At 34.5% G+C, this 17919-nt stretch overlaps 3 protein-coding genes across 3 annotated transcripts in view; 2 read left to right on the top strand and 1 right to left on the bottom strand.

Moving 5' to 3' along the window:
- Positions 1 to 17919, top strand: part of T48 (FU domain-containing protein T48) — a 190272-nt gene that overhangs the window by 88987 nt on the left and 83366 nt on the right. The window lies entirely within an intron of this gene.
- The window catches only part of LOC136408802 (UPF0193 protein EVG1 homolog), a 107845-nt gene that overhangs the window by 48460 nt on the left and 41466 nt on the right, over positions 1 to 17919 (bottom strand). The window lies entirely within an intron of this gene.
- On the top strand, positions 4302 to 17902 carry AstC (Allatostatin C). The gene is made up of 4 exons (XM_066390067.1): positions 4302 to 4446; positions 14466 to 14576; positions 16975 to 17090; positions 17474 to 17902. Exons 2-4 carry the CDS (start codon positions 14469 to 14471, stop codon positions 17601 to 17603), a joined length of 354 nt encoding a protein of 117 aa, XP_066246164.1. The 5' UTR covers positions 4302 to 4446; positions 14466 to 14468; the 3' UTR covers positions 17604 to 17902.

Here is a 17919-nt window from a genome sequence, read left to right on the forward strand (position 1 = left end):
AAGGCAGTCAAAATTATTTTTTTAAAATCGTTGTGGCTTACCTACGCTTTCTTCCACGGATTCTTGTTAGGCACGCCCCTGTTAGTTCGCGAATTAATTTCGAAATACTCTTGTTTTTGAACAGACTTTCTGTTCCGTTTTTAATTACCCCAATGGCTACTGTATGTTCCAATTTCTGTAAAAAACAACGTACCTACCAATAATTGTGAAATGCATGTGTGTGACCTCGTATCTGAAACCGGCGAAATAGGGCATCTAAAGTTTTGTTTTATAGCCTGCAAGGCTTGTATTTTGTGTTTGACAGCCGCATATTGAAAATTGCCCACAAAATTGGATTGACAATTAATTATTAATTTACTCAAGGACCGATTTCTACATTGAACAATTCTCTTTAATCCCGCACTCTGACCTACATACTTGACCCCATTAAGTTAGCTTGTTTAAACAACATATGTTAAACGATTGTTGTTGCTATCCGTGCAAGAGCACTCACAGGCTCTTATGGCAAAAGGACAGTATTAATTAATAATAGTAAAACAAGATACCTGATCTTGCAGCAAAATGAAAAAGCCCCGAACCAACAATTAATATTTTTAAGGGTCGCATTTCAGGTCGCACTCACAGGAGCAGCATGGGGCTAGAGTTTCACGTCATGCATTTTATTCCACATAAATTGGCATCAATTTTATAAATAACGTACGAAGGTAACGCATAAATAAAAGACTAAATGCTTTAAAAATTAAAGTTAATTCACGGCATAATGCAGAAAACAGTCATGGAATCCAAGTTAAAATGGGGTTGTCCACGATATGTATTATTCCTGCTCCTGCTGCTGCTTTAGTAGAGGGATAATGTTTAACGCACTGCTGAAAAAATTCAGAGGATTTAATAATAAATTCTCAATGAATAAAGTAATTTAATTCGATATGAGAAGACAAATGTTTGGAATTGAAATTGAAAAAGTATATATTCAATCTCTAGATAAACAGATTGTATCCTGGAATTGATTAAAATATCACAACTTCTTTACAGGGCGGATACAGAGGATCGTATGATTTTCACGATTACTGCTAGAAGGTGGACGAAAGTAGTTTTTTGAATTGTCCGATAGGTATAATTGTGAATAAAGTAATCATACGCAGAATAACCACTAAATAACAGATGTAAATAAATATATAAAATAAATAAAAATTATCATATGTGACGCAACAAGTACATTGAAAAATGTCGATAAATTTTTCGATCAATATGCATGAACGCACGTTGGCCTAAAATGATTTAGAATTTTCGAAACACGAGTTAAATTGGGAGAAGAATTTAATGAACCGAATGTTACGTTTTTGCGACCCAGTTGTAGAATATTTCACTCGTAAGCCTTGACACGCATTTTATCGTATGGGACGAAAAATGCGTTGAAAACTGACGATTAATTTTAAAATAAAAATAGCACAAGTGCGCATAGTGCACTATTTATTATCTAAAAAATTAATTTCGCCCAATTTCAAATTAAGCATATGTGCCAGCTGTTCCGATCATTTCGTTTTTATTTACTCTATTAAATGAAATACATAATTTAATTCGATACTCTGCCAGTGCACGTGATAAAGGTAATGCCCAGACGTGTTACGGAATATTTCGTGATCTGCAATCCCATGAGGCAAGGTTGGCCATGAAAAGTAAAACAGCAGCGGCGAAGGGGCGTGTCACTGACAAATTTTGTCATTGAGGAAAAGAAATCTGTGACGCAGGACTAGAAAAAAATCAAATACTAAATTTGTTTCTATACGAACATCCTGATTCACTGTCAGCGCGTGATAAAGTTCCTCTTCCACGTAGCGTGATGAAATTTATTTAAAATTATTACAGCTCATGTAATCATATACTCTTGCTTACAACGGCAGTGACAATGACACACACCTCCCTTTAAACGCTTCTTTTTTATTTTCCATGGCCAGCTTTGCCTCATCTGACTGCAGATCACCAAACCGTCCGTGGTACGTCAGAGTATCGCCTCAACCACGCGAACTCGTAGTTTTATCTTAAATTCTGTATTTCATTTAATAATGCATATAAAAAGGTGAATGCAAAGCATAATGCTCAGAAAAGACGAGGCTGCATTCGGATTTAGATACACCTCTGCCGGGGTATTTGCAATTTGCTACAGAGTAGGACAAAGATGACGTACCAAGCTTTTTTCTATACACGCACCCTGTATATCCATAAAGCTGAAACTAAAATGGACTGCTCATTATCCCAATCGGGTTAAGAGATTTTTTAAGTACTTTAAATGTTAAATTTTTAAAGTCTCGCGATTTCAAAACGAATAAACGAATTTGACTGCGCCTCGCGCAGTTTTGAAGACTTTTTAATCAAGTTTTTGCTGAAGTATTAAGATTTCCGTGCTTTTCAGTGGTATTATTATACAGGGTGGGAAAGGAACGCTTACAAAAAAATGTATATTTATCTTTAGTGCCAGTGGGCTGAACATGTTTTTCTAGTTACGCACTGGTTGCGAATGCTCATAGACCAAATCCATGAAAATACACGTAATTAATAAAAAGTAAATATTTTAATGGAAAGAACGATTTGGATTTTGTGTAACCATAAGTAACATCAAATATTCAGCTTTTACATATGTAACCATCGATGGTAATAGATACGATCGCTAGGAAACCTACCGATCCTAGCTTTTGCCACCCACAGGAAGCACATCCTGTAGTTCTTAATACAAAGTTAATTAAATTCCAATTATTTGTTAATATACCTGTCATGGTTCAGGAATGATGATGGATAATGTTTATTATATTAGCATGCAAACATTTCGTTAGAAATTAATGATAAAAACCATGACTGTTTTCCCTGATAGATATTAAAAGATTAGCTCAACATTTTTTTTTATTTATTGCGTATTCGATCCATATTATTATTATACAAATGTAGTTTTGGTATTATGGTAATAAGACATATTTATTGTTTTATGAATTTATTGCTATTTAATTCAGAAAAAGCATTTCGAAACATTAATAAAACACATTTCATTCATTATTATCCAAGTTAAAATTCAAAGCACACAAAGACGTACGGCAACAACGTTCTATTCTGAAAATTATTAATAGTGGCAATTGTCATTTTATCTGAAAACAAGCCAGTGTCGAGAACGTCTTACCTGTCAAATAGGCATTTTCCACCAATAGAAATGCGTCATACTATTTTTACACTTGCTAGGGCCCCGGCTCTCAAGGATGTAACATGTTGCTATGTTGCCAAATGTCGAAAATAATATCAATTAGGTGTCGTCACTTACCAAATGCATAAACGAGTTTATTATCTTAATTAAGCCCTTTTAGTTGAACAAATGATTTAACTGTCAAATTTGACACAACATTGTTGCAACACTGTCGCCATTAGCAACGATAATACAACAGGCGTAATGAATGCATTTACGTATTGTCCATACAACAATTTTATTCGGTGAATACACAATTGCTATAATTTTGCTATTAACTGATACGTCGCTTTTAAGGATACTGACTGGAATAGAAACTAACTCGTCTTTGAGTTACATAACTTCGCTGTTAAGTACAAATTTGAGGCTCTATTTTGTCTTGAAACTGGAGACTTATTGAAGGAACGCAAGATGAAGACAGTTATTGTGCCTTGGAACCCAATTACGAAAATTGTTCTTATAATGATAAAGCCTCTTGCTTTAAATCCAAGAGTATCCAAAGAGCAAACTTTAATAATTAAAAAAATTTGAATAATTTAATTTGTCTTTGTTTCTTTCCGAAACTGTTGTGAGAACTTTACACTTCGTATCTAGGATTGCATTGCGGATCTGAACATGTCTTACCTGTCTACCTACATAAACGCGGCTTTAGATGGCTTAAACTTTACCATAATCCTCAAATCCTGGATGAAACGCTGGAAGCTCGTCTTACAATAGATTGCAGTTAACATGCGAAATGGTTGTTTTATGTTTTGGACGTGTGCGTTTTAGGCTGTTGTGAAACTTATTAGATTTGCGAAATTCCCTTTTCTCGGGTATGCAAACTTGGTAAGTGACTATTGTGATTAAATGAAATTTTCTTTGATGACGTCAGAAAGATGCCTAACATTGACGTCATGACCACTAGGCAGCCAAAAGGCAACTTTCAGCCCACGTCTACGTTGCCAAAACGTGATATCACAGAAAAAGTGTCAAATCGTGTGCGGATTGGCCGGCGAATGTGAAACGTCACGCAACTCTCGTCTCGTGGATTGGCCGATTCAGATATAAAACAGAAACCGGAGTTTGATAAGTCTTTACACTCCTGTGCCAGGAAAGGAAAAGCAACTTCACAACTACTTCGTCATCAGCGGACACGACGCAACAATTTTGTACAAAATTTGTTTGCCAGAGAGTTTTGTGTCAGCTTAGTGCTTGTGTGCCTAAGGGTAGGTTAACAGGTGAGTCAATTCGTTGTGTGAAATATTTCTTGTGAAATTTGTTAGAAAAGCATAAAACGGTGGTAAAAAAATTTGTTTATTGTTATTAACAATTTTTACTATGTGCAAAAATGAGTTTTGGATTTGACTAAAAATCGCTCAGTGTTTAAAGAAACTTTACGATGTGGCATGATAAATTGCGACATTAACTGACTCAAATAAGGTGTTTCAAACTAAAAATATTCTAAAAGCTCTTTCCTTCAAGAATCAGGGCCCTCGATGACCGTTTTTCGAAAGCTCTTTCGTTGATGGTATGTAAGGTGAACTAAAAGCTATTGCAAAAGTATAGAGTTTCAACTTGGTGTGTTTAGCAAGCGAATTTTAGTTTTCATTTCAGTAACATTTTATGATTTTTAATATTTTAGCATGTATTTGGCATTACTTCGTTTTTTCGTTTTCAAAAAAAAATTGTATTTTTGCCTGAAAAACGTTGTATCGCAGGGATATGCACGCTGATTTTTATCAAGAAAATTGATTTGACACGATGTTCGGTTGTAATTCAGAAGCTCTTCTTGTATTTTTGAAATATCACTTCTATTTGAAAGGTCACTTGCGTTTTAAAAGAAATGACTAACTTCGGACATATTTCTCTTCATATTTATTAAGTATTTAATCCAGAAACTCTCTATCTGGATGCAGATGCTAGTTTCAGAACTACAGGGTGTTTATGTATGTATTTTCTCCTAAAGGGAATATTTTATCATTGAGTTATTAAGATGTATTATATGTTTTCAAATGGGACACCTTGTATATCAATAAATATTTGAGAAGTTTGCATATTTTCAACACCGCGTTTGGCATGCAGATCACGTAGTCGGGGCTTTGGAGGAAAATTTCGATCTAAGCCAAAATTTGTCGTTAATTAATATTCTGAAATTCAAATGACGATTTCTGAAATTTTTGCTGACTTTAACCAATTTTTTTTAAAATGCAAATCAGAAAATTGAAATACAACTGATGATGTCTAAAATCTAAAAACTATTCGTGATGATGATTTCAGAAATAGAAAGTGCACTTCTTTTAAAATTTCTTTGGTCCTGAAAAGGACATACATGAATTTACCATAAAAAAACCGCAAGAAAAAATCAAAATCTGCGTCTTCGAGGATTTTGGACGCATTTTTTCGGCATCTTAGTTATATGGACTGTTCCATCCAAAACTTCCACACTGTATGTATATGACAATGGTGTAAATGTGCAATGATTTTCACATTAGATGTGCATGCTCAATATTTATATCTCACAATCTTACCTAACTGAACTAAAATTATAAGGCTCCATTCTGTAAGCTGCTCGTAATATGTTTGAACGAAATTAACGATAATAGTACTTTATTGGACGAGCATATAACGAACGCTATCATCCCCAATGGAGAAGTTTTCTCACGAATCTCCGCACAATTCTCCTGAGGGAGATGTTAATCAAATTAAGTTTAAAGTTCGAAAACGCAAGGTTTAAACGTGAATTCCTTAGGTAATGTTTTAGCCTTATTTTTTAGTTTGTTAGTATATGAAGTTTGATTTCCCTTTTGAGCAGTTTAAAATTCAGGATTTTTAAAAAAAGAGCTCCGCTATAAACTGCCCCTTCCTCAACTAAAAATTTCTTGCTCAACTTGACTCAACTCAACTGGATCTAATCTTACCCTGCAAAAGTTACCTTGCATACTGGATGACGTTACCGCAGGGGAAACTTTAGAAGCTTGGTTATAAACTGAACTAAGATCCTTCGGAACTTCCATTACGTGTGTGCATACTGAATGACGTTGCGGCAAGTAATTATTTTTTCTTTGATATTTGCTGCTTGGAACAGTTCAGATCCAACAAAGGTTGACTATCAGTTTGATTGAAGCAGTTAGGAAAGGATTTACGGTGAACTGGGATTAAATTAAAAAGATTTGTGATAAAATTAAAATTTTCAAATACGCTTCTCTCGCATTCAAATTTAACCCATACAGTTTAATTCGCACTTTTAACGAGTACTTAAACCTCTGAGTTAAGACGAATAAACTTCATAAAATGCATACGTGCGTTGGTCATTAAACTGGGAGATATGTCCCGGAGCAATTCCGATTTATATTCCTACAAATTGAACATTTCGACAAGCCAATATTGCCCATTCCTCAGGGATTCAATAGAATTGTTATGGGAAAATGGAACTATACATAGTCGGTTTAAGCGATATTGTTTATAGATTTCTCATTTCAAGTTTTACACTAGTTGGGAACGAAGCGTGGAAACAGGTGACAATGGGAGTTATAGTTTTATTTTATGTTCAGATAGATTTACGAGACCGGTTTGGTTTTAATCTCCAGTTCTTAACTCCACAAATAAGACAATTGAAATCCTGAAACTGCAAATACCTTACTGGAAAACCTCTCTAGCTTTCTATAACAATTTGAGCTCCAATTCCATTTATTTAATCTGCAAAATTGCAGGAATTTTCCTGATGGAAGTGTACCTGTTCGCTTAAAAATTTAACGGGATAAAACAAACAATGTCGCTATATTTTGCCTCAAAAGGGCAATTTATATGGACCGGTAAATCCTTAACCCATCGAGATTTCTCAATTCATCACGTCTAAACAATCTAGAAAGCATTTCTTAACATTGTGTTGAGTTATTTCGTTAAAATCGTACACGAATTGATGTCTTCAGCTTTTATTTTGGTTTTCAGCTGAGGTTGAAGGGAGGAGAAAGAAACATGCTTCGTCATGATCACTACAAAATATAAAATTGTTAGCATTAATCATATCTTTTAAGGTCCAAATCTACAAGTTGAGTCTCTCTCTAGACTACTTAACAAAGTTTAGCGTCTTCCAATAGACATTCTTTCGCATGGTTGATATTTCATGGAACAAAGACAGTTCTCGAAAACTCTGTTTGCTGAAGAAAGAATGTTGATCGCATTCCACTCGTTTCAAAATACCACCCTCCAGAAAAGGGCGCTTTTCTCTAAGCTCTTTTATGTGATGGAAATTTCACATACCAAAGACAGCACTAGAACCTTTTTGGATTTCTCACAAGGTGGAAACTTCCTAAAATACCCGGTCTGGTCTCCTGTCGATCGTGTGATTTGGGATCTATCCCAGGAACCTTAGACTTTAATGTGGCCAAATGTGATATAGGCAAGAGTCGCCCCATGCACTTAAGCACCTCGGGGTTCCCTTTTCTCTAAACAGCAACCGCCGCAATGCATTGCTTTTGAGGGGGGGATGATCTAGAATCCTAGAACTTGAATTAACTGGTGAAGAAATGAATGTTCATGTCACAACCCTATTCGTTACTAGTTTCTCTGTCAAATCTTCGTTTAGGCAGGAACTTCCTTTGATAGATATTAAAAATTTTCTTCTTTTATTAGAAAATTTTTTCTCGTCATCCGATAAAAATGACGTAACACCAAGATCATTATCGAAAAAACTCTTTATTTGCGGAAAATGACGCTCACGATATTGTTTGAATCTCAAGAGATTGGAAGAAAAAATGCTGTTTCGGTCCAAATAACAGCATGCGTTCCTGCAGTGTAGATAGACCCGTTGGTTGTGTCTGCGTTATTAATTATAGATCGCATTATATTGCAAATTATACCATTAAATTTCAACTTCTAAAGGATGCGCATATCCCATTATGAAGAATAACACAATAAGTTAATACAAATTTGTTTATAATTTGTTTAATACGTTTTAGCAGTAATTATCAGTGGTCCTAGACCAGTTTCCTTTTAAATAAATAATGAATAATTATTTTGTTTATGGGTATAGGTTTTTTACGATGGCAATGGAAATACATTTTACAATTTATTGAACATCGTTGCAGACATCGGAAGTTATTTGTGTTTTTCTGGCAAGTCCAGAGTTGACCTCAGATTTTCTAAAAATAGATGACACCCAAATTTTCCATTAATAATAACGTACACTACATTGCTTTCCAAAGCAATACATTATTTTTTCGTTAAAGTTTATTTATAATTTAATGTCCACAAAGGCGTAATACACTCTGGAGTTACAACGAACTTCGAAAGAAATGTATTCAAGTTAGACGACATGCATTACGCCGGATATTTCCTCAAACAAAAACAGACGCTGATTTAAGGCACATAACAATAATGGAAAGAAAATGACGAAAGTCCTCCCGTTACTGACCAGTGGGCCGTTTGATTGCGATGCAAAGCAAAATCTTTTTCCTTTCGTGTTCATTCGAATGATAAAAGACTTTGAAAATTGAAGGAGTATGAAGTGCCAAGAGCCTGGATAAAATTACATTTTTTTCGTTTCGGAGACAATTTCGATCACCCAAGGAGGAGCATTTAAAAGAAACAAAAAAAGAAAAGAAAAAAAAGCATAAAAAAGATTATTTTTCAATTTACAAAAAAGTTTCTATGGAAAAAACAGAATTTTTTTAGTTCCAAATACCTATAACAATGCCCTCATGTGCTTATGCTAATACTATTCCAGATTGGCGAGCATTTACACACATCTTGCCCTTTTTCGGGATAACTGAATCAGCGGAACATTGGAGCAACATGTGCCTCCACAGACCGACTAAACTAAATTATTATATTTCCCACTTTTGTTCCAACTTTCCATTTGCTGCTTCTTATTTGAAAGAAAGATGAAATGATTCTGGTAAAAGGACACTACTGTTTTTTACAAATTGAATTCATGCTTATGGCCAAGAAGGCCCAGTTTGTATTTGTAATAACCCTTTCAAGAGTTCAGTTTAAGCAGCAAGGTAAGCCTGTTGATTCATTACAAATTGCTGATAAAGAAGACCCTTATTTGATGACAATACATGAAAATTACAAAATTTTAAGGCAAGAGGAATTCAGTTATAAAATACTTTTCAGGCACAATTACCCCAAAAGGGTTTACTATAGGCAACAAAATTAATGCCTTGATTACTTCATTTGGACCTGATCCAAGTCAGACTACAATGGTTTTTAAAGTGTGTCCATCATATTTTCTGTATGTACAGGGTGATCGGTTACATTTCGCCATATCGATACCTAATCAGCTGTTTAGGCAACGTTAAACTTGGAGTTGTGGTATGCAACCAAAATCTATTACAGGATGGGTTTTTTTAACATGTCTGGTGTTTCGTAAAAGCCACAGGACACGGAGTTATGATGGCATTTTCAATAGATTTCAATGTAATTTTATGTGATATTTTGCTTTTAGACAAAATCCCTAATATATTTCATATATGGAATTACATATCTATACTTTTTAGAATTACCTAATACTTTTTTTTCGATCATCCCTGATCATACAGGTAAAATTAAAAATAGTTTTGGAGAAATTTCACTGCTCGGCACTGACTTAGTCGACTTAACAACAAACACATTCCAAAAAGAACCGCAAAAAAGGTTGGCAAGTTTTTGTACCTACGCAGTACCAAATAAATTTCGTTTGTTGACGAAAGTACGCAGGAAAGTATCAACGGGTCAATCCGACTCTTTTTCCTGAAAAATAATGTTAATTCGACAAAAAGCTTCATTGGCGTGTCATGAATTTTAAGGAGGGAAATGTAAGAATGAAAAAGTGGTTTTCGAGGAAAATGGCACATAGAAAAATGGTTGCTCTTAACGAGATCTACCGCCAGTTAAAATTAACGGACTTATTTCTGATACATCCTGTATATAAAAAATATTGAGGATTTTAAGCAGAATCAGAATATTAAATAACATTCCCACGTCCGTTTGAAATATCGTAACTTTGTGTTGTGGCGCTTTTCTGCAACGCTCAGTATAATGAAAAACTCGTGCCGCAATAACTTTGGCTTGCATACAACTTGTGTATTCGACATTATTGGATGAAATGAATAGCTGATAAGATACGGATAGCGTGTCCTATTAAACCCGCATTAAAAATTTCCAAAGGATAGTAATTTAGTAATTTCCCCGACAGCTTAAACTTTTTATTACTTCAGTTGTTCCTCTCAAGAATTATGGAGATATGATAATCATGGCTAAAGTTTAAACCTCCTCGCAACTCCTTGAAGTTATCCAAGACTTTCCCCTCCCAGTTGATAGTCAAGGCGAAGTATGCTAATGCGTCACCGTTTTAGCTTTTTCAATTAAGTTATGCTAATAATGAGTTGATATAATGAGTTTTCATTAACAGTTCGGAAAGGAACATGAGCAATTGTCCTAGAACCGCACTTAGCACGTTACAGCTTGGTTTGCGCATGCTGAAAAATGAGGAGTAAGAGGCATTTGAGGGTAATTTTTCGGGCATAAAATTGATGAGTTTTGATAAAAATCCGCGAGGATTAATTTGTAATCAAATTATTAGCAAATTAACAATTTTCCCTTGAGGGTGCTGACATAGTTCTGCGACGGCCGAATTAGCTCGCGCCATTAGGAGATATTGGTAGTTCCTTATCTTCTAATTAATGCAAAAAATAATATGTATAATAAATAAATGTACATTTCCGCGGTAATAAAAAAAAATCGTCTGCCAAAAAAGAAAAAAAATCTTGAACGTAATCTTACGAGTATATGGCCCTAAATGGCTCCGCGCATTGCCAGCAGTAAAGTAACCCGATTTCATTCTAAATGAGTTCTTCTGTTCGTGTTAACATAATGTGAAGAAAATGAATGCGTGAGAATTACATTAAAACAAATTTTCAACCGTAATCGCGAAAATTGCCGACTGAGGAACTAATTCCTTTAGGCTAGTTGGCTAAGGAAGCTCCCGCCTTGCTGGCTTTTTGAATAAATTATAACCCTCCAAGAGCTAAGTTTGACTAATAGTTTAAGTGCCGGTTAATTGGATTTAAAAGTTGGCATTAATTCTGGTGGTTAAACAACAAGAACTCTGCAGGAAAGAAAATGGGATTTTTAAGTCCAGTTTAAAAGCAGTGTGTGTGTTTAAATTAAACTAAAAGTCAAGTTCTTTTGAATTTTTAATGGGTTTTTAGTAGATGCGTGGAGGATGGGAGAGATCGAGACGACTTGTGATTAGGCCAGAGCTTAAAGAAATCTATTAAAAAAAGTGAATCGTTTATGTTATTTAGTGGTGCGCCAAAGGAACGAGACTAAAACATCCACATTTTGACCTTTAAGTTATCGATGCAATGTTTTCTTACGAAGCTGACCTAAGTTCGCTATCGAAATCCTCAGGAAAGAACGGAAAGCATTAAAGATAAATGAAGTTGATTTAAGAAATGTTGTTTTTATTTTTAACATTGAACGAAACCATATTGATACCACTAGTTTTTCTCGCTTTCAAATAACATTTTTTTTTTAAATTTTCTTTTACCAATTTTAACTGCGTACTAGTTTACTAGCCTCACAATTATTCCTTTTCTTCTGCAGCACCAACATGGACCCAACGACGATGAAATTTGCATAAATCTACTTAATTCGAATACAAAATTTCTTGTCTTTCACTCCTCGACTTCCTGAGTTTTCTTCCCACTTTTCCTAATTAACCTAATCAAATAAATAGCATAAATTGAATTCTCCGTCGCAAAGCGAACGAAAGTGGCATTAGCAGTCATTTGCAGGTTCTCGGAAGTATATTAAATTGATTAATTTCTCTTTTAAACCCCCGTTAAAAAGGAATATATTGGCATGGGAAAACCAATAAAAATGTTTATTATGTAGGTTGAAGTTGACTCAAAAAACTTTATCCCATCATAAAAGAACAATATACAGCCTCGTTTGACTGCTTTGATAGGCACTTTACCATATCAAAAGAAGGTTAGTTTGCTATTAAGAATAAGTGTATTGCTTTTATATTGGATTTTACTTTTATGTTATGAAAGTGCGGCACTGGAAACAATAAACCATTTACAGAGAAATAAACTTGGCCTCCCGTTGAGAGGGGCAAAGAGTATTCTCTGTTGGTAGGGATTAAATTTCAATCAAGTTTAGTGGTAATTAAAGATAACTGCAAATAGAAAGGTGTCAATAAACGCCCCATTTGAGGGTCAGAGATAAAGAAGTAGAACATTATCCGTATTTTAAAACTATTTCCTGCCAGTGAAGCAGCAGGTGCAAAGTTTAATTTGATGAAAGGAGCATCCGAAGGACGTCAGCTGCACAGTTTCCTCAACTCTCAAGTGTCAAAACTGCCACATGTGGGATGTTTGATATAAGGTGATGTCATCGTGTATGCCTTAACCACTATGGCGGCATTTTATATGTACCTAGCTAAAAATGAACGCATAATAAATGGGGAACCTTTCCCTTGATCATGACTAGGCAGATTCTCATATCCATGTCCACGTGAAAAATGACCACGATATTTAAATCTGTCCCCGAGATAAATAGTGCAATAACGAAATGACAGCCAACGCAACAATTTATCAACCGGCACCGGACACCTTGAGGACGCGGAATTCCAATTAAGGCCTGCTTGTCTCCAATAAGCAGGATGCAAGAAAAATCCTAGATTTCGTTGCAATTTTGAGCGCTTCTTAATTAGCCATTCCGTCTAATTGGCTCAGTTAATTGTAAGGCTAAAGTCCGGCTGTAAGAACCTCAAATGAGCGGCTTGGAGCGCGGAGAAAGGGTTTTGGATTTACCGGTCTCAACAGATGGGAATAATTAGAAAGGGTTGTTGTAATTTGATTAACTTGATTGGGGACGAATTGCGCAATCCGTAAGATGTCGCCGAGGGTAATTGTCGCACTAAGCCACGAAGTCGAATTATTTTTTATTTTCTCGATTTGATTTCACTTGGGACTTTTACTTAGAACTTTCAAAGGGAGTTTCTGGCGTATGCAAATGCTTCCTTCGCCATCGATGACAATGACCGCTTGCTAAGCGATATAGCTTAGTAAATGTAGGAAGTTGCCGAATGTAATAAAGGGGGTAATAAAGGGGAAGTTTTTAGCCAATATATCGTAAATTGTGGCCCGTTGCGTCAAAATAAGTTTTCGAAACGCGCTGAAAATGTGAAGATCTCGCAAAGCGGAAAAACAACATAGAAATTTTTATTTTAAATGAAACACGCAGTATATTTTCAGCCACATCGATATCGTTAACAATTATCCGCACCTAATTAAACTCTGGGGAGTACATTTCTGTTTAATTGAAGTAAAGAATATTTTTACACTTAATTAAAGAGAGTATTTTGTGTTTAAGTAAATACTGGTAAGTATATTTTTCAAAATAGAAAGAAAATAGAAAATCTATAATTTGAGAATTAAAGTCAAACTGATAACCAAAACCAGTCTTAACACTTGAAAGTAGCAGAAAATCCATATTAAAACAAAAACAATTTCATCTAATACAGCCCATAAAAAATATACCGGGCGTTTTATTTAAAATATGAAAATAGAAGGTTTTTCTCTGTTGCATAATTTTTACGGATCTTCTTTTATTTGATCCTTCTAAGTCCAATATCCTAGTTGAGCTGAAGTAAACGCATATAAACGTGAAGTTTCGAAAAAATTTTAGACCAAATTTGTAACTAGAAAGCTCTACAACGAATTTTTAATAATTTTGCTATTTATTCTTTTAAAAACTTCTCAATTCAGAACTGACTTAGCTGTATCGGTTATTTTTACATTTGCCATCTTTTGGTGCTCTAAATTTACACCTATTTATTTAACTGATGCAATTATAAAATCTAAACGCAAGAAAACATACAAGTTTCTTCAACACTTCAAAACATGTATCAATAACCATCCACCAAAATTCTCAATTTTTCTGAATATTCCTAAATATTACGCTAATTTTCTAATTAGCGTTGAACTCTGGCTTAACTTCCAAGAACTAAAGAAAGCGTTTAGATGCTGTCCAAAAAAGTTAAAATTGGATGAAATTTTACTACGCTGACTTTAGCCTATGCCGTAACCAGGATCTATAACTTACTCGGAATTCTGCACTTCCTTCTCCTTAACTTTATATTTATTAGCATCACCTTGTACAAGCGAGCAATAATTAATATTGCTTATTATCCTTTATCGCGCCTCTAATGAGGTTTTTCCACATTATCGCATGGCAAGCTCATTAATTAGGATTCTTGTTTCAGATCATGCAATACGAAATCTGGCAAGCGGTTTCCCGCCTATTCTTCGCGATGTTGATTCTGTCTTTGGGGGCTGTTAATGCCAAACCACCCCATTACCAAGAGGGTGTGCAGGTAAGGGTTGTTTTAGTAAAGTTTTGCGGCCTACTTTTGAAATTTTCACATTTTATTATGATTTTTTCTGGTGTAACTTGTATTTTAAACGGCAGAGAATATCGAGCGAAAAACTTCGTCCTTTTTCCAATTTATATTTTCAATGTTGAAAGTGCCTAGCGGTGTGGGTTGCTTTTTATTGTCGCCGTTATTAGATATTCAATTTATTTGGAGGATGTTCTGGGTTTGTGTGTCAATGAGATGCAAGCGATGAATTTGATTAAAAAATTAGGCAAAAAGTTTCATTTGATGTCATGTAGCCAGAGTTTGGTCTCCGAAAAAGTGTTTTGTTTCAACGATTTAATTTTTGTTGGATATTTGTTTCGATGACCTAAAGGCTTCATTAACTCTATCGAGCAAACACCTGTTTCGTGAAACTTTGTAAAAGAAAATGTATTTTTAGTTTTTCTTTAACTTATAACTGTGAAAACCCATCCCTGTACCAAGTGGTTAACATGCGAGGCTCTTTACCGTGATCTCAGAAACTATGGTATTACAGAGCTTTGGTTGAATTATGGTGAACTTTTAGTTACTCAATAAAATTCCGGTTTACGACTGAAAGAAATATAAGAAAACCCAGAAGTATCGGGAAAACTACACATATGCGAATTCATGTCCAGTATTTTCTGGCTCTACGTAAAATTTTAAAATAACGAATATTTCTTTCGCATATGATGACATCACTAAATTTAATACCTGATATTTCGACTCTCTGCCTTCATCATCAATTTACTTTTTGATATCACGCCACACATGTCCTCCCCAAAATTTTTTATTTTTTTTAAGTGATAAAAATGAGAAAATCCTCGTCCAGGAGGTTTGTTCATCGTCCAGGAACATTATATTTTGAAAGAAAGAATATGCCACAAGAAAGCTCTCATTAAAACCATAACCAAAAACAGTCTAAGAACAATACTCAGAGCAATGTTCACTTTATTCGGTCACATAAATATGTGATTTGTCTAACATGAAAGATCAAGCAACTTAATAATACTGTGAAATTCGTTCAGTTTTTAAAAATAGCTGCAGAAAGAATCGGGAAATTCCGATACACAACATCCAAAAACGCCGGGATCCGTAGATTTGATTGAATTTATAAATGAATAAATTTATGAGGAAACTAAACTGAATTCGACCAAAAATCAAGAGAGATGAAATTTAGGTAATAGATCGAAGAACATAAGGTAAATATAAAAATTCACCAGCGGCGTACGAGCAAATTTTTCTAAAGTATTTTATAAACTAAGATCATAAAAAGTACACTACCCAGTAGTAGTTGGAGGCAATCTATCCTCATATTAAGCAGCACCTATTACTTACTATGCATATGAAATAATTTTAAAGCTCTCTTTGCAGAAGATCAAGCACAATAAAATAAAAACTTTTTTTTTTTTAATTTTTAAATTTTTTTAATTTTTAACTTTTGACACCCTGTGTCTCCGCTACAGCTCAAGCCTGGATATGTTTATGTGAACTTGTTTCTTATTTTGTACTAGAGAATGCACACCTCAAATAATGCCGTAAATAATTCTGAAATATCCTGTATATAAAAAATATAATAAAAATATAAATATAAAAATATCCCGTATATTAAATATTATATATTTATTATATATTATACATATATTTAATTATTATGTATATGTATTAATATTTGAACGGCAGAAACATTCTGTGAAAGGATACAAATTGGAAACGATCGCTGGTATACCCTAAAAGTCCATTTTAAGTTCTCTCTTAAGGAACATTCTACATAGTCTCGGTGCGCACCTCAATGGATGATGCAGATGATGATGATAGAAGATACGAAAGTGAATTATGAAGAAGAACACGTCTGAAGCTTAGTACCGGTGAAAACTGAGTCAGTTCCTCTGAGAGGCAAGAAAGACCGGATAACTATAGTTTGTCGAATTGATAACATGAAATTTGTACCTAAAACTCCTTCTAGCTACCCCTGAGCCACATTTACATCAAAGTACTTCGTCGAGCGCGTAAAAATATGATTTTGCAATCTGAAAGAGCTTAAATTGATTGGGATACGTGCAACGCCTAATATAGACTGGAGGGACCAAAAAGACAGAAAATCGTGTTGCTGCATGGGGTTGTACCAGTTTATCCTTCTGTATGCGGTCCCAATCTGGAATAAGCTAGAATTTTCACATATAATTTTGACCTATTTGGAAATTTTTGACTTTTTGCACTCGCTGCAGACTCTTTGACGAGAACATGGACTGTATACAAAATTCTATTATTGAATAATAGAATCTCGCTTTTGACTTAACGAACACACAAACGGCCACACATCATTTAATTCTTTTACGCAATTTTATTATCGGGTAATAACGAACTTTTCCCCTAGGGCTTTAGTGCTGATCAAGATGCATCCCTCCCATCCCTCAATAGCATCGATACTGGCCTCAGGCCCTGGCAGCTGGAATTGATTGCTCAAAGAATGGCGGAATTAAATCAACTAAGGTAGAATATATACTTTTACCTTGCTAAAAACACTGATTAATATTTAAGAAACGTGCTCCTTTACCTCCATTTTTAAAAAGACTGAAAATGTCGCATTAGTTGAAAAGTGTATCTACGAGTTTAAAATTAATAATCCTAAGTGAACGTGTCTTTTAAAATCTGAATGGAATTTTTTTTAATATAATTTGCTTGATAAAAAGCTTATTGCCCTCGATGTAAAAGACTTTTTAATTAGCTTTCCGATGTAAATTCCGGTCTTTCCAATTTCGGAGCAGTTCAAAGGCCTCCCTTTTTGATCTGTTTAATGATTATTTTAGGGTGGACTAATTATTGTTTGAATTTATTTACATTATCGCAATTTATGTTTTTGTTTTATTTTACAGCCAGTTGAGTAACTTGAACGCCCAAGAATATCCAGGATTTGAGAGAGCCTTGCGCAGTGGCAACGAAATCAAGCGTCAAAGCCGCTATCGTCTCTGCTACTTCAACCCAGTATCCTGCTTCAAGAAGTAAACCAGGAAAAGTTTCTCTAAAATAAATTACTAAGATTAAATCAATTTCTCAGAAGCCACTTTTGCTGAAATTTTTAACGATTTCATTATGTGTACTGTAAACGTAGATCGTAAGCTACAAGATTGTTTACACTTTTATCTCATTTTCAGTTTTTAAACATTCGATAATTATTGTTGAAATATCTATAATAAATCACACTAAAGCAACGATGAAAGATGTGTATTAATGTAGCTCTAAATTTGAAAATACTTGAAATATGGTTTTAGCGATTGAAATTAAAAATAGCTGTAATTAGTTGACTTCACAGTTTATGTAT

The sequence above is a fragment of the Euwallacea similis genome, chromosome 5, assembly GCF_039881205.1.
Source record: "Euwallacea similis isolate ESF13 chromosome 5, ESF131.1, whole genome shotgun sequence".
Lineage (NCBI taxonomy): Eukaryota > Metazoa > Arthropoda > Insecta > Coleoptera > Curculionidae > Euwallacea > Euwallacea similis.